Source organism: Lissotriton helveticus, chromosome 3_1 (genome assembly GCF_964261635.1).
Source record: "Lissotriton helveticus chromosome 3_1, aLisHel1.1, whole genome shotgun sequence".
NCBI lineage: Eukaryota > Metazoa > Chordata > Amphibia > Caudata > Salamandridae > Lissotriton > Lissotriton helveticus.
The window spans coordinates 1,186,170,486-1,186,188,915 of record NC_136061.1 but is presented as its reverse complement, the minus strand read 5'-3'; the positions used below and the strand labels follow the sequence as shown (position 1 = coordinate 1,186,188,915).

The following is an 18,430-nucleotide window of genomic DNA, read 5'->3' as shown; positions in this document are numbered from 1 at the left end:
AGTTACTATACTTAACTGTCAGGGTTGATGCCTTTTACTCCTGATGACCCGAGACCCGATCTACATTGGGCTCTGATTAACTGAGCCAAGGACTGCGTCTTCAGCACTTAACTCTCAGAGGTTGGACTGGTCGAGCAGTCCAAGGCTTCTCTGGGGGAGGTAAGGTGTAAGCTTTACGCAGACACAGGACTCAAAACATGCTAAGCAACCCTAATTAATGACTGTACAGTTAAATAAATTCCTTTATAAAAAAAGGTAATTTTTACATATGAACACAAAGTGAAATACGGCACACAACAAATCATATACAAAGTCTATGTAAGGCCATCACTCTAACATTGTCTGGTTAAGATCCTGAGTCCTAATTCCATGATACTGTATGTGGTTATTTCCCATTCACGTGAGGCAACCTTAGGCTTGGCTCCACAAGTAGGTACGAGTCTTAGAAGTTCCCGGGTGGCTTTCAAAGTCAAAGTGCATCAGCGGTGTTTGGCTACTTTCAGAGCAAGTTACTCAGAGGCTCAGCAGCCTGGTGATCAGTCTTACCCAAACCTGCTGGTGTTGTGATATGGTAGGCCCAGGAGCACGGCTGCAGGCAGGAACCATCCAGCAATTCAGCTTTGTGGTCGAAGTGCCAGTTTCGATCATTGAGCGGTAGTCTTGTCCCTGCATGTAAGGTGGTTGGACATCCACTGTGCTCTTTCTGTCATGATTGTAGGTCTTGGGTGTTGTCTTGTCTCTGATGTCAAAGTAGTTGTGCTGGTTAGACTGGTCACAACCAGCTACACTTTATTGTCTCACACCCTACATGGGCAATGGACCTTTCTCTTCTCCATGGCCCCCCACCTGGCAAAAGAGGGGTTACCAGTAGTGGAACACAGGTCAACAGTCCTCTCAGGTCACATCGCTGCACAGGGTGATGGTCATTAATCTTAACAGTGGTCCCACCTAGCATACCAGGTCACTGACTTCAGTGCCACACAATAACCGATTGGTGCTGCAGTCCAGACAGGGCCGTGAATCTCACAATTCACATATGGGGTCTACTCTGTGGGATCTGACACTGGACCTCATTCCCTCCTGCAGGCTGGTAGATGTTGGTGTACCAGGCTTTGGGTAAGTAGTCTTGATTCTCCAGGGTGATGTTCGCTCCCCCACAGGGAGAGTAGCAGACTTTGGTCTCCAGTCCAGGTCACAACAGGCAAAAGCCATGCTGAGCTTCTTCACTCTCATGTACATACACAGTTCGACTATTAGGGAGCCTCAAGCTCAACTGTTTTGTAATCCTTTTTCAGACAGAGATGTTGTTTAGTGTCTAAGTCTTTGAAATTTGTGCTGTGGGTGTTGCCTCCTTTGAAGTGTCCACTCCTCTCTCCTGCCTTTTGTCTAGGAAGAAGACTGTCACAGCAGGTGCATCTCCAACCTTGATAGCCCAGAAATACAGGCCATGGGAGTGACTAGATAATTGCACCTGGATGTCAGCCACGTAGATGTATAACTGACAAAATATTACTAAGCCCCTTGCGCTGTTCTTTATGGTTCCCTGTCTTTGCAGTGTTTCTCTTATCAGCCCCGTCATCTCTCCGACAGTATGCTTACACCCCACAGACCAGTGACATTTCCAGAATCAAACATTCATTTTGAAGGACAAAGGAGGCCCTAGCTCTCCCTTCCTTCAGTCTGTGTGTGTCCCATCCAACTTTCAGGAATGGAGGCAATGCACAAACATGTCTGTGATGGATCCGCCACCTGCATAGGCCTTTCCAAAGCCTTGGGTTTCCAACATGGAACCCACAGACCTCCATGTACTGTACCACACGTAGGCACAGATACATTACATCATGCCATGCACTCACACACTGCACAGCACCTCATACTACCCTGATGTAGGCCAAGACCAAGTTAAGAACACAGTAGCAAAACTGTAGGTGTCAGTAGGCTCCACTCCATTTATATAGGTAAAAAGGCCTGTTCACACTGGTGATCACTATGGTAAACATCATTTACCATGAATACCTTTCCCCGCAGGGAACTACAACCCGATCATTACAATGACCGTGTTGTAACAACGCATACCATTACTCCACAAGTCGGAACAACAACTTGCGGAGGGGGAAGAAGGTGTTGGATTTAAAATCCAACACCTTCCCTACTGTTGAACATACTGGAGATGGAATAGTAAATTATACTATTCCAACATCCAGCGTCCCCCTCCGCAAGTCGTTGTTATGACTTGTGGGGTAACGGTATGCGTAGTTACAATGCGGTCATTGTAACAACCACAATGTAATTCCCTGTGGGTAAAAGCATGTGGAAAAAAGAGGTATATTCAATCACTATTACAAAAATGGCATGCACACAACACCACACTCATGTTACTTAACCCTTGGTAAGGGCATTAGCCTTTTACCATCACAGGGGTGGTGCTTGGTATGCCCTTTCCAGATTAACATACCACAATCTGTGAAACAGGTATAGGTCATTGTGCAGATGCATCATCTGTGTTTGCCCATGACCAAAAATCGGTACCGAGGATCAAAATATAGTTGCAGCTAGGGCTGTCTGGACAGGGGTGCATGTCCATCATCAAGCAGAGGTCTTTTCCTTCCCAACACCACCACTAAGCATAAGCTTACGCTTAGCCAAAATATACCTCTAATCATATCCTTACCCCTTACCCATAAGTACTCCTAACCAAATCATGCACGCTAGCCATTAAGTTTATTTGTGTCCTTAACTTATTCAATGTCTTGGAATTCTCGTCAGCGCTATTTATTTTCAATTTAGTATCTCCTTTTTGTGTGCCTTTGTATAGAATTTGAGGAAAAGAGAGTGTATACTTTACTTTCACTGTCTTGTTTATCCACTTTGTTCCGCATTTCAAAGAGCATGGTCAGGGCACGAGACCCTGAAACACTTTCTCTGCCAACAGGCCAGCTGGAGTAACCGGGAACTAGGAGGTCTCTTCCAAAATCTAAGCACCATCTGTAGTCCCTGCCTGCACAAGGATCTGAAGCAACCTAATGCTGCACGCAGTGGTATACCAGAGTGGAACAGTATTCTTAATATTCATTTCATATTAACTATAATATTATTAGGATGTGTACATTTCCACAATAACTCAACAGCACAAGGGGCCAATGACATCATAATGCTAATGCAAAATACATCACTATTCCAGAAAAATTGTCATTATGTGAAGTCCTGATAAAAATGGAGAAACAAAAGTCATCAAACTTTGCCTGTAATTAAGTTCGATATTATATTTTTTGCTAATGCTAAACTGTGCATACAGTTATGCCCTGTATTTCCTAAGGTAGTTCTAGGCCATATTTTAACCCCTTTAGCACACCAGCTGGCTCTACTTGACTAATGTAAAAAATGGCTGCTGATATGCACAAAGGTGATGATGAAGTCACTGATAGTTATTTTCAAGTGTTGTATGGCACACCCATCCATTCCAGCAACTGGAAGTGTAATAAGCTAGTCTTACATTTATATTTAAGCTGCAGTGTAGTGTGTCGTCCTTGAGGTAACTACAAAGAGTTTCACTCAGGAAGCAACAATATGATGGCTAAATAGGCAACTCACACCTGGAACATGTTCATATTTGGATGTGTTCTACAGTAGGGCACAGGAAGATGAGACGTCACTACTGCAGTTTGTGGGAAGTGATTAAAACGTAACCTTTGTAAACAGCACAACGTTTTCAAACTAAAAAAGAGGGTGAAAAGAGAGCTAAAATTTTTTCTGTGAGATAGAAAGAAATCTTAAATCTACTTTTAACAGTAAAGTTCCTATAGGTAAAGTAGTGTGCAATGTTCACAAACCCCAGAACCTCTCATAGTGGAAAATATTTGTATAGCCTCATTAGCATGCAAATGGCACTCAAATCACCGTACAGATACCTAGCGATGATCATAAATGTGCTGCCCAACTTCATGAGTGTTTCACTAAGGTGTATCATTGGATGAGTGCACATCAGTTAAAACGGAAGGTAAAGAAAATGAAATTTTGAGCAACACACATCCTCCCTGTTTTTGAGATCTGCCCTTCTGTCCTAATGTCTTAGTAACTAAGCCTAACCGGGCTCCATGCATCAGAAACCTCAGTATTACGATAAATTGTGTGCTATCTTTGTCAGGCCAATTTCAACTGCATCAAAGTCTTTTTTTTCCAGTTGAATTTTTTTAAGTGCATCCTATAACTGTTTAACATGTGACAGACATTGCAAATATTAAATCCTCATTGTTTGACATTATGTTTTTTGAAAATGTTATAAATCTTTTTCCTTAAGAATTTGAACACTATTGCTTAAAGCGCACAGTAGTAGTAAGTGTAGGCCTGCCTTAATGCATTTACATATACTACCTCATTTAAATATTTACTATGCAAAAGGGTCTTACTTGAAATTTGTGGTTAGGTATCAAAATTCAATATTATAATCTATAATATTTGATGCATCTAATTTCAGTATTCCTAAATGTGTTTCTTATATTGTCATATTTATTAACATGACAGTTATTTGTGTTTTATTGCATTTTCAATATAGTTGCAAAAAGTTTTCTTTGTTTGAGTGATTGATTGAATGAATGCCTTTACATCCCCCTGCTTGATTTATGCAATTCTATTTTCCTGTAATATCCTGAATATATAATTCAGAGTTTGCAATTAATCCCTAACTATGGCCGTATGATTTTATTTGGGCTCAAAAAGCAAGGTCATGATACTAATGCCTTGTCATCAGCAAATTGGTTACCAGTGAAGGATAGAATTCTGTTTAAGTAAATGAGTCAGGTTCACATTGCACTCTATACCTGCAATATCTTTTTTTCTGTTCCAAATTCAAATGGCATATCCCTAGCTGCTTTTTAAGCTCCACCAACAAAAAATTGTCGACGGTGCAAAGTTTTTTTTTTAGTTAAATATTTTTTATTAAGATTGAGAGTAGTAAACAGTACAGTGGTCAAAAAGAATAAAACAATTAGATATATTACAGAGCTGAGTAACTATTAGTCAAGCAATACCTTACAAATAAAGAATTATGAAATACAAATCTAATAGTGGAATATAAAAAAAAAGAACTAAGTATATTTTTTTCTATTTTTTATACACAAAGAGAAAGAGAAAAAAGAAGAAATAGAGAAGAAAAGAAAGGAGAGAGAAAAGATAAAGATAAAACTATAGGAGTTAGGATAAAGATGAGTGTGAGGACACAAAAGCAGTGAAGGGTAACCAGAATAAATCCGATAAATTTATTTGAGATAACAAAGATGAAGAAACAGTAGATATTCTATGCTCATCGCAAATAAGATTCCACCATGGTAATATACATATTTTAGAATTATCTTTACAACAAGCAAGTATAACCTTAAAGGCAAGTGCAATTAAAAGTTCAAATAATACAGGCTTTGAAGATTATTAAAACCAGCTGACATAGTTTCAAAAAAACATTTTGAATGGATAAGGGAACATTACATAGAAATCAGGCTTGAGCATTGAATTCCGCTCCGTTCACTGAGTTTTCTGCACTCTTCAGAGCTCACGAAGTGCAGAAAACTGCTCCGCATAGTGCAGTAGAGTTTTTTCCCCACTCGCAAACAGTGAGTTTGCGAACGCGAGCAGACACTTAGGTAGAATTTCTACTCGAGCGGTAAGAAGACCAGCGTGAACAGCACCTCACACTGTACTCTGCCACTTGCGGAACTCTGCAGAGTTATTTTGCCACTTCGCTAGGTTCTGCGTAGTGAAACTCAGCGAACTATGCCCAGACCTGATACATTTTGATCAAATAGATTTTCACTTAAAGACAGTAGTATAATAGGTGGGTTTAAATACCATTGGAAGAAAGACAATATCAGCATAAGGGAGAGGCAAAGGAATCAATTTGTGAATAAAAGAAGGAGTGATAACAGCTCTAATATACCCAAAAAAGAATGATTGAGTAATATTGTCAGCTTTGGAAGTATAAACAGTTTTACACCATAGTTTATCCCACTGGTGATCAGAGAACGATACCGAAAGGTCTTTTTCCCATAATAATTCAATAAAGGATTAAAATCTCATAGGAATAGGGGAGGATACAAATGTATATATGAGAGACCCTTTGAGGATGAAATCATAAGTAATATTGTATAATGGTGTCAAGGGAGTGAACTAAATGGAATCGGGAGGAATGTTATTGTTTCATAAAAAGGACTGGAGAACAGATAATGATTTGTAATGTTATTGTGAAGAAGAATTAGGTAAGTCATATTGTTCTTGTAATTGAGCAAAAGGTACAATACAATTTTGGGAAACAAAATGATGAACATATAAAATACCCTTTTCTTTCCAGTGCTTAAAATAAAATGATTTATGGCAAAACATAATAAATGTATTATTCCAAATAGAAGATGCAGGAACAATTTTATGAAAAGCAGAACCTTCGGTAAATATTGTAAGCAGCAAATGTTGAGAATATTCTAAAATCAAGTTTTTAGATATGAATGTACAGAAAGACATAAAGACAACATCATAAAATGAAAAATTGTAGTAAAGAATGTTAAAAAAGAAACCATTGTATATAGGAAAGTCGTGATAGACTTTAGTCAAAGGATAGAATTGTCACATTAAAAAAGTAGTATGATATAACTTAAAATTGGTCGAATTAATTTAGATAAGGCAATATAAGCACATTTATTATTCCAAAGAAATTTGGTGCAAATAGAGTTAATTTGGGAGAAACAATAATTAGGAATTTTGAAGTTTAGCATATAAAGTATAAATACAACATGTGGTACAGTCATCCTCTCTATGGTATCTAATGTACCTCACAAGGATAAATGAAGAGGAGACCAGGTAGAGAGTAAGTTTTGAAATTTAAATTTTAGAGCATTAAAATTATGAGTAAGTGTATTAGAAATAGTGGGGGAAAACAAAAACATCCAAGTATTTAATCTTGGAAGGGCACCTTGCAAAATGAGTGTTATCAAACATAATGATAGCATGAGGAATTTAATGGAGAAATCTCGGTTTTAGAGAGGTTTAACCTGTAACCAGAAATATTGGAATATAAATCAATCTCTTGCAAAAAGGGATCTAGGGAGGGAAGGGGATTAGACATATAAACCAGAATGAAATATGCAACAGCTAAAAGTTTGAGTTCATAAGAAATATGTTTAAAACCAGATATAAAAGAATTACAACAAATGCGTTAGAGAAAGGGTTCCAAACAGAGAAGAAAAAGCAAAGGTGAAAGAGGAGAAACGTCCGTTTACAAAAACACAAGCACATGGTTCAGAATATAGGGGCATATTATCAAGGGGGTTTATCTCCGCTTTTTTGGCTTTAAAAGCCAAGAAAGCGGAGATAAAATCATCTCCCTATTACCTAGCTGTCGCTAACACCAGTTAGCGACAGCTAGTAGGAGATAGCGACCATCTTGGGCCCCACTTTGCATGTCAGTGAAATTTATCACTAATGACATGCAAAGTGGGCGTGCCAAGATGTTAGCGACTGGAAACAGTCGCTAACATCGCTATCTCCTATTACCAACTTTTGGAGATATTCGCGCTAAGCGCGAATATCTCCAAAAGCTAACACCTGCCCCTGAGCAGTTCTTAGCCATGTTATCCAATGGTAGGTGGATAACATGGCTAAGAGCATTAGCTCGGTAATGCATGAATATCGCTGACTTTTCACCGATATTCATGAATTTTGGCCGATTTTTATCGCTTAGGAGATAAAACTTGATAATATCAAGGCTCCTAAGCGATAAAAATCGCCGCAGCTCGGCGATAAAAATATTGCCGCTAAGCCAACATAGCGATAATTATCGCTAGTTGTTGGTAATATGCCCCATAGTACTTTGATAAATGAAATAAAATTTGGGCTGAAACCAAATTAGTGGATAGTATTAAACGTAAATTGGCAATGTATATGATCAAATGCTCTTTCAGCATCAAGGGATAAGGCAGCAAGAGGAGAGGGGTACTTTTTCCCAAAAGCGAGGATGTTAGAGAACATCCTAGGATTATCGAAAGCAAGTCTGCCTCTAATAAAACCAGATTGGTCAGGTTTGAAAAGAAGGGGGATAAAATCTTCCAACCGAGGGGCCAGAATTATAGCAAAAAATATAGAATCATAGTTATTTAATGAATTGGATGATAGTTTTTACAGAGGGCAGGATCCTTATCTGATTTAAGGATAATAACAATAAGGGCGTCTAAAAAAGTGATATTAGCTTTAGAGTTCAATACGAAAGAGTTAAAGAGTTAAAGTAATTTAGGAGCAAAAAAAGAGAGGAAAAGGAAGATATAAGCTTAATAGGAAAACCATCTGGACCAGGAGCTTTGACTTTTTAAAAAGATGTAATAGCATCAATAACCTCCTGAAGAGTTATGTCCTTTTCAAGAGCTTTAAAAGTATTAGGAATGGAAGGAAGATTAAGAAGACCATAAAAAAACTGAATGTCACATTCAGAAGGACAGGTATCCTCTGTATATAATGATTCATGGTAAGATTGAAAGGCATTAATAATATTAGGTTCAGAGGACAATATAGTATTGGTAAGTTCATTATGAATAGGTCCAACATTTTTCGGTTTCGATTTGAATTTTAAATAATTGGCCAACATTTTGCCAGCTATATTTTGACTCCCATTGTATTGAGACTTAATTTTAAGGAGGATGTTACCTGCATCAACAGTAGCAAGTTCATTTAGGTAAGACTTAGCTTTAATCAATTCCTGCAAATTGGAGGGGGATTGGGAAATGAAGTAAGTATGTTCAAGAAGTTTAATATGTTGGAGAGCCGAGCTGGATTTGGAATCCAACATCTTTTTCTTTTAAGCAGAGTAGGCAATAGTAAATGTCCTAAAAGAAGCTTTAAAATGTCCCAATTATTGTGAATAGAAGTGTTCTTAGATTGATTACATTGAAAACAAATGTTAATAAATGAAGTCGCTTCCAAAATAAAAGTTTGGTCCGATAGTAAGGAATTATTAAATCTCCAATGACCTTGCTTGGAATTATTGAGAGACAAATATAAAGAGGACAAAACAGAGGCATGATCAGAAATGAAAATAAAACCAATTACTGGCGCATGAATAGAGCAGAGTAAGGATTTGAAGACTAAAATATAATCATTCTAGTCATAGTATGATGAACATTTGAGAAAAATGTAAACTCATATATATCTGGGTTGCAGGTTTTCCATACATAGAAGAATGGATGAGAGGTAATGGCAGATTGGAATACTTTATGTGATTTAGCAGGTTTACATTTACAGTTAGATTTCCTATCAGTAAATGGGTCTAACCAGTCACTGAAATCACCAGCAAAAATAATATTACGATTAGCAGTGGAAGACAGCTTTAATTTAACATTGTGCCAAAATTCAGGTTCAGATTTGACAAGGCCATACATTTTGAAAATATAAATTTAAAAAAATGTTAGCATTAAGCAATACCCATTGTCCATCCGAATCACATTCAGTTGACAAAATTTGAATATTTAACGATTTATGGCATAAAATGGCTACACCATTCTTGCGGTTAACAGAAGAGAAAAAATAACCTGACCAACCGATTGATGTTTAAGCTTAAGGGATTCAACATCATTACAGTGTGTTTCCTGCAAGAAAGCAACATATGAGTTAAGTTTCAATTAATGTGAAAGTACCTTTTGACACTTGGTGGGATGACCCAGACCATGAACATTCCACAAGACAACATTAAACATGTTGTGGGGTAAAGGTAAGGATGCAGGAACAATAACAACAAGCTGCAAAACCAATAAGGGAAACAAAAAGATACCATATGTGTCAACAATAAGAATCTGCCATTAGAATAAAAAGAAGGAATAAATAAACACTCAAAAAAAAATATGGAAAATAAATAGAAGAAAAAAGGAAAAAGAAGAAATATCATAAGAGAAAAAGGATGATGAGACAGATCAAGCACAAAAAGCCAGATCTGAAGTGAAAAGAATGGAGAGTGAGCATAAGGCATTTTAGCATCGAAAGTAAGAGCGACAATGGAGAGCGAAGCAAGAGAATGTATGAAATATAGCCATATATTTAGAGGAATACAGAATAAAAAAATTAAGAAAGCACTGCACATAATTAAACTATATTAAGAATATTGAGCATTACTTTCCATAGTCTGACTTGTAACATTTTGTAAAACTATTTTTAGTTTAGCCGGATCATCAAAAGATACCCAGATGACTTCATAGGTGATTTTGCAGAGGCAAGGATGTAGAATGGCAAAACAAATGTTTAGTTACTTCGTTCGAGGTCGAAATGCAAGGAATTATTTTCGTCTAGCTAGCATTTGTTGCATTGGAAATATCCTAAGAAATAAATATGTTGTGGCCAAACCATTCAAGGCACTGCTTTTCCTTAGCAGCCTTCAAGACACGCATCAAGTCAGTGAACTCATAAACGAGGGTTATGATACCTTGTGGTTTAGTAGAGTGGGGCTAGAAATGGCTCAGATGATGCACTCACTGAATAATAAGAGGTGATGTAGATTGAAGGCCAAGACGATCAGGCAAGAACTTCTTCAAGAATGCCAAAAGATCAGTGCCCTCAAGGTTCTCAGTCAGACCATGAAGGGGAAGATTATTTAATCTATTTCGGTTTTCAAGGACTTCATTATGTAGTTTAGTTTTTGAGTTTTTTGCCTCAGTATAGGAATTTTGGCAGGGCTGTCTTGAAGATCACCAACACGTTGTTCCATTTCAAGCATCTTACCCTCCATAACAATCCAAAGATCCTCAATTTGTTGCAATTTTTCATTAGTTGCACACATGAAAGGTTTAAGGTCACGCACCTCATCCAAAATAGTATCTAAAACAGTATTTTGAGATGACAGAATTGATGATGGAGTGTCATTTTTTGCTCTTTTTGTCTTTGTACCTGAAGAAGTCAGCTTAGAAGAAGTGTGCAAGTCACTGGCCATCTTGACGTAGTGGACTGAACATTGTGTAAGCTTTTGAAAAGACAGAATCCTGCCCATGCACTAAAACGATGGTGTGAATAATTTGAAAGGGCAATATTCAAGTCATTACTTGAAAAACATGTATTGATATATTAAGAATTATAAAGAAGAATATATCAATAAAACACTCTTTCACTATGTCTCCCGTGTTTAAAGGTGCCAGTTGCATTAAAAAACAAACAAGGCAATATACATGTGGTTGCATTATTAAAGAATAAAAATAGCGCCATTCACTATTACCACAATATTAGGAAAAATCCATTTGTGCATAGTGAAGATAAAATGAGGCAGGACTACAGAGAAATCATACCAATAAAGACATATTTGGAAGAGGATGATGGTTACCAAGTAAAGCTGTAGAGCGCAGGGACCAAGGACTCTCGCGGCGCACTGAGGAAATGCCAGCTGCTTGCATGTGTGGAGGAAAATCGCAGTCACAGCACCTCCGATGGTTGCCCTTGAGTATCAGAGGTGCAGGGAAATCAGGGAGCCGAAATTCTCATTGAGAGGTACCTAGCATGGCAAAGAAAGGCTAATAAAACTCAGTGAATGCGATGGAGCTCAGCAGTCCACTGCCATCTTACTTCTGCATCGAAGCCAAGCCCCCAAAGTGCCATGGTTGTGCTGAAAAACTGCTGGGAGAATAGCCCTCTCTTTGGCGGCTACCAGATATTGGAATTCCCTACTTTTTTATACATTTTGAATCCAACATACTAAAATTTTGAAAAGTTTTAAATTCTCGGCTATTTCCTAAGTCTTTCAATCTGAGATAATAATTTGTCTATAGTATTGCAATTTCATTTGATCCGTGCACCATGTCATTGTCTTTTCAGCAACAAGAAAACAAATTCTAGTTGTATGTTGCACTTTAGAAATTCTTAAAATAAAACAAATCTTAATAAAACTTTTTAAAAAAGAAGAAAACTTGCACATTTTAAATCTGCACCCTCATAATATATAGGTTCATATCCAACAAAGAATTAGGTTCACGCTTTGTGTTCTATTTCTTTAACTATAGCCACTGTAGTGTCCCATATTCTGTTAAACTATCTTGAGTTTCAGTAAACAAATCAAAATAAGCACATAGGATAACCAAAAAAGTAGAAACAAAAATTAGAAAGGCTTAAAATGACACTACATAAAAAATGTAATAAACAAAAAACTGTAGAGAAGCAGTGAAGAAGGCAGGGGTTAGGGTTGGAATATGGGGCAGCAAGGAATGAAGGATGATGTAAAATGTTAGTATTTGGGAAGATAAAAGAGTTAGGGTCATGATGATGGCAAGTGTCAAAGATGGGGTTGAATTTATTTTAGTGGTTGGTTAAGAATAGGATGATGTAAGATAAGGTTTTCTGATTAGGGTTGGGATAATTAATGGTGTAAGAGTGGGAGATAACGTTAGATTACTTTTAGGGATTTGGTTAGGGTTACGGTTACAGTTAGAGAATTAAAAGTGTAGGTCATGATGCCAGGGATGTGGTAAGTAGAAGGCCAGGGAGAAGTGTGGCTCAAGCAGACAACCTGATGCAAGTGCAAAAAAAAGTTAGGGTTATGGTTAAGAAAGTATCAACAATTAGTGGTTAGTTGAAGGTTTGAAATATGTTTATGTACACTTCACAAATATTGCGGTAAAAATGTGACTTGTGAACAGCTGTGACCTTTTTATCTTTAGTTTTTTACCTTTATTTTTTGTTATCTACTTTGTCTCCTAATATTTTACATACAATCGTTGACTCTGGATCTTCTCCCAAGGCCCTGCCCCTGACATAAACTCAACACATGTATCAACTAAACTAATATTTTCCTGATGTTCATTCCTATGAATTGTGTAGGGAAGGCTAAAGAATATGTTCCAATGAGAAATAAATGATAGACTAAGACAGGTGTTTCCAGTTTTGGATCATGAAGGCCGTATCCATGATCAGTTTTCAGAAAACCACAGACCATTTACATCATTCATATTCAGATGTAGAACATGTACATTTTGTCCCATTTGGATAATCTGAAAATTAGATGTCGGTCAGCGTTGCATTACTCTGCTTCTAGACAAGTTAAATTTATTGGCATATTTTACTTGTAATTGAGTACAATATTTATCCTTGTCTACCAATATCCATCCAACTGAACCACTATGTGTGCCTTCTTTTTTAAAATGTATTCTACCTTTTTCACCTTTATTTTCCTCTTCTCCAAGTCCAACATTAATTAGCTAGTTCTCTCTTTTTTCGCCCCAAGGTTTCTGCCAATATTTTTTGCCTGAGGATGAGTTTCCAGACACCTACCCATTCGATACAGACAGCATGAACTTTCCAACCTCTGACCTTTGCTTTGTTGGGCTCATGTCGATGATTGATCCACCACGTTCCACTGTCCCAGATGCTATCACCAAATGCCGAAGTGCGGGAATCAAGGTAAGACATGTTTAAGTATTGTTGAGAGCACTGACAGTTTTTGAGGATCGATTACCCATTCATAGCCAACTGTTTTAGTATTCCATACATTCTACATCTACAAATGTAATGTTTTCACTAATAATCATGTGTTTGAGAGATAACGACTGTCTTGCTAATTCACAAGAATATAAAACAAGTTAGAAATCTCTGCTTTGCACACTTCCTCCTACGAATTTCAAAGTTTTCAAACTTTTAGAGGCTTCACAAAAAACCCCTGTAGGCCAGTTCATGCTTCTAGTGTCCTATACTCATTCCTGTGGAATGTTTGCTCATCAGACAATCCAGGAGTGAGTATTGATACATGTGCTTTTGCACATCTAACTCTTTTTTTATTCTTCTCTCAACCTCGATTATATTTTTCCAAGTAGAACCTAAATAGCCAACTAAAATGTGTGTCTGTTTTGGCTGTTTTAACTCCAGCTTAGCACACTTATCCAAAAACTTTGTTTACACTAAAAGTAGGAATGCAGATTTGTTGTGAAAAACATTGCGAGTGTGTTTATTACTTTTGCTCTGGCCCACCCTTGTGTGTCCACAGGGAATAGTGCCTGCTCGCCCTAAATCTATGACTACATTAGTCTGTGATGCTTTCAGATTTTCCACAGTTGGAGATTTTATTTGTGTGCATAAAGGTCTGCACATTCCTGTTTCTATGAATCCTTTAAATGTTTTGATCCTACATAGATGCCACTATTGTACCTTGCGTGTACCCAAAGTGTTGCAAAACGGTTCACTTTTGTAAAAACTTCAATGACTTATGTCTGTGTTAAGTAATTAGTGTCTGGCTGAAATAGCATTTGAGAATTCTTTTCAAATGTATCAAGAGTTGAAATAACTTTGGCAACAAGGACCTTATTTAGATTTTGGCAGATGGGATACGATGTCAAATCGTGTAGAATACCTCCTCCGTCAAATTACAAATGCCAAAGGAGGTAATGTACTGGTAATACGTTAAACTGACATTTTGCAGGTTTGTTATGGAGTACCCCATCTGCCAAACTCTAAGGCCTTCAGTGTCTAACTCATTCTAAGTTATTTAATTATGTGTGAATTGTACTCTTTTGCACTGTAGGTGGAATTGCCTGGATTTTACTACTGTATGTTATGTGCTTCCTTCTGAAATTAGCTCATGTCCACTAGCATCTGAATTATAACACACACAAGAATAGTCAAGGGGAAAGGCCAGAATGAGATTTATGTTGTAAATGGTACAGAGGGAAATAAAGACAGTGTAAACCTTTCCCATGATTTCGGTTTTGGGTACTTGGGTACTAACGTTTTGCCTGGATCTAGACCCTCCTTATTACTATCTAAAGCTAGAATTTACGTTTCAAAGTACTGCTTCATGGTATAAAACAGTTGTCAATATGCTCTTGCTGCACTAAATGAGATAGCAGACTGCAATTATTAAATGTTGCAGGTCAGTTCAAAACGCATGAATTGCTTGTTCTCTCTGATTTTATACTGCACTGTTTCGAGTCTTTATTCCTCCCATTCGCTATTCATATTTAAATTGATGAGAATTTGGCATTGAGAAGTCACACTTAATAGACAGGATAGAGCATATCATTCATGAAACGTAGGTCCTGCAGTAATGCCTTTCAATTGTCCTCATGGTTAACCAAATATGAACTTTGTCGAGTACATTCTTGCATTTTCTTTCTGGCATTGATTTAATAATTCAATACATCAGTCCCTCAAATCTAGATTACCATTAAGTTACACCAAAAAGCAAATAATAACAGCTGGTTAGTAAAATTATACAGGAACACAATAAATATTGAAACTAAAATCACAAACATATAGTAAAAATACAATTATCAAAGTTTACAAAATAAATAATCACTAACATTTGTGGAAATAAATCAGCGGTTTGAAAATAAGATGGCAGTTCCTAAAGTGAAATGAAATAGAAAAATTAAAAGAGAAGTAATTGAAGTATAGAAGAAATCGGTGACAGACAAATGTGACCATGAGGATATCCCTGTAAAAGAAGATATTTGAGGTCTTTGTTAACAGCAGAATTGAAAGGGGGTAGTTCACAAAAATGGAGGGAGAGAATACTAAATTGGTATAAACCAAAACCATGTGCAAATTCCAAGTAGGGCATAGGCAAAAAGCATGACTGAAACCAATAAAACCAATATGGTTTCACTGTATTATGTGGTGTGTTTACATACCTTGACCAAAGAGCATAGTACATTTAGTTTCCTCACAGTGATAACATTACTTATATTGTCAAAAACTGCCTGCCAGCAAAAAAGCAGGGAAAATACCAGGATGAAAGTGACCAATTTATTGGAAAGCTTGCAATGAAGTCTAATAATTTGGCTCTGAGTGGAGAAATGAGATTGATGATAATTAAATGGAGACCCTGGCTCGTATGATTAATGGTCATGTATCCAGATACAGCAATTCTGTTAGCCAAATTCTTATCACTGCTAATAATGTGAGCAGTTAAGTGCTTCTCACTGCATGTCCCTGGTGTTCTTGCATTCTTATAATGAGTTTCTATCCTGCTTTCCTTACCCCTTACAAACACAGTTTGTCAGTTTTATGTCTGATGGTTTGTGAGCAATTAAGTTGTGTTTCTTTTGTGAGGGTTTCAGAATTATATAACTCGGGGATGCAGGAAATGTGATATATCCAACTTTCTCTTTAAAGGTTATTATGGTCACTGGGGATCATCCAATCACTGCAAAAGCTATTGCTAAGAGTGTTGGAATCATTTCAGCAGGCAATGAAACTGTGGAGGATATTGCCACTCGTCTAAACATTTCTGTTGATCAAGTGAATAAAAGGTAAGTGTAAATTCTTTATGTATGTCAATAATGCTCATCTGACAGTGCATCATGCGTTTTTCCTCTTCTCATGTTGCCCATTCCCAATCCAAGCCTTTCCCTCTCTATACTTCCCTTCTCTCTAACTTTCACCTTATTTAAATTAGATAGTTGATTCTCTTGCTTTGTCTTTACAACTCTGTCCATTGCTTTTCCTTACAGCCTGTCACTCACTGCACTCACTGCAAAGTAGTGTAGTCAAGAAACTATCCCCAATTCTGAAAGAAACCCCTATTACCTCTACCACTATTTCTTCCTGTTAACAACACTCCTTACCATTTCTAGCCAATTTTCTCTTCTGCCTGTCAGCCCCTCAAAGCCCAAATCACACACATGTTATCCTGCATTTCCCTCTTCCAAACAGCCTTGGGTGGCTGCAGATAAATATGCAGGCTCTTACATTTCTCCTGTCTATTTCCCTGGTTCTCATAGAGATGCAAAAGCTGCAGTTGTAAATGGAGGAGACCTGAAGGATATGTCACTGGACCAACTAGACGACATCTTGGCCAACCACTCTGAAATTGTCTTTGCTCGAACCTCCCCACAACAAAAACTTATTATAGTGGAGGGATGCCAGAGATTGGTAAGTAAGATTGCCTTTTACATCAGAATCATACACCCAGAGCTCAAAAAAGAGAACTTGGGTTCCTAAAATAGAGAAGCAGAATCAGCACACAATAGGCCTGATTCACATAGTTAAGTAACACTTTTGAGTAAGTTTACACTTTGTAGTAAATGTACTACTTTCGTTAGTCACAAACTCTGTGAGTGTAAAGTTACTAAAAAAAGTGTAAGTTACGTGTGCCCACACCCAAAGTAATGCAATTAGCTTGCTATTGTATGGTTGGGCGACGTCCCTCCCTAAATCCCTTCCTGACCCTCACAAAGCCCTTCATATTCTTCCCTAATTCCATGCCCTTTAGTGTTAAATCTGCCTCATTTCTCACCCACTCTCTTTGTGTCCCTTCAACATTTCCTACAAAAATATATGCTTGCATGTGCACAGACTCTGCGATCGGGGTGGAGAACTCCACATGTTTAAGGCAAAATGTACACTTTATAGGACATTTTGTAATTTGATTTGTAGCACTACAAAACATACCACAAAGTGCAGTTTGTGAGTCAAGACCAATACCTATCGTCATAATAGCACTTGCATTCTGTCTGGTAATGGTAAACTTGGAAGTATGTGAAAAAACTGTATACTGTGAAAAACACTGACAGCCAATGGTAGAAAGTGGTCTTCAGAAATGAACCATAACAGTTCCTCATACTACTGGCTTCTTCTTTTACCTATAAACTATATATTTCACTAAATACATATTTGCACATCTCTTTCTCTTATTCTGCTGGCCATTATTATTAGACAAACTCCATATTTACTTGAGAGTCACCAGCTGTTATATGTGATTAGTGCTGTGAGCTCCTCTACATGCTTGAGATGATTTTGCTAGAAAGAATGTCAAGTGATTTGAATCTCTTGCATAGCTATGTGTTCAGTGGGAAGTATTTGACCGTTTGTCAACCGGTTGTCATGGTTTCAAAGAAATTGTACCACATGAAGTTGTTATACAGGAACATGTGCTACTTTGTCAGAAAATGTTTCTTTGAACTTGCCTACCTAATGAGATCACACTGCCCACCTTCTCAAAGGAATTGTCAAGTAAAGATGAATTGCATTCCTTTCGACTGATCAGCCTCCCATTCAATGGAAGGCTGATTGGTCTGAAGGCAATGCGTGCTAATAGTAGGGGGGAATGTGATACAGTTATTAGCCTATAATATTGACAATGTATTGACGTAGTGCTGCAATGAATGTATTGTGTTCTGTTAGGGTTATTTAAAAAACGAATAAAGGTCTCTTGATGATAATGACTGGTGAAGAATATAATGAATACTGTAATTTTGAAACTGAATACTGTAATTTTGGAACCCTTTACGTTTCCTAACAGTAGTTGTGTATGGCAAAATTAAGCTTATATAGCTTCAAAGTTCCAAGACTTTTGGAGGAGAGGAATGAACCCATTAGCCGGCAAATATGGTGAACTTTGAGAGGTGCAGGTGAACAAATATTGATTCCACAGCTCAATGTTTGTTATTGTACCTTAATCCTTTCATTCTTTCTTACCTTACTAGCTTCCCCACAGTACATT

At 37.4% G+C, this 18,430-nt stretch overlaps 1 protein-coding gene across 1 annotated transcript in view; it reads left to right on the top strand.

The window, feature by feature from the left end:
* The window catches only part of ATP12A (ATPase H+/K+ transporting non-gastric alpha2 subunit), a 127,169-nt gene that overhangs the window by 84,993 nt on the left and 23,746 nt on the right, over positions 1-18,430 (top strand). Inside the window, exons 13-15 of the mRNA XM_078681821.1 lie at positions 13,220-13,395; positions 16,102-16,238; positions 16,710-16,860. Of these exons, the coding sequence (XP_078537947.1) occupies positions 13,220-13,395; positions 16,102-16,238; positions 16,710-16,860 (464 nt within the window). The remainder of the gene's footprint in view (positions 1-13,219; positions 13,396-16,101; positions 16,239-16,709; positions 16,861-18,430) is intronic.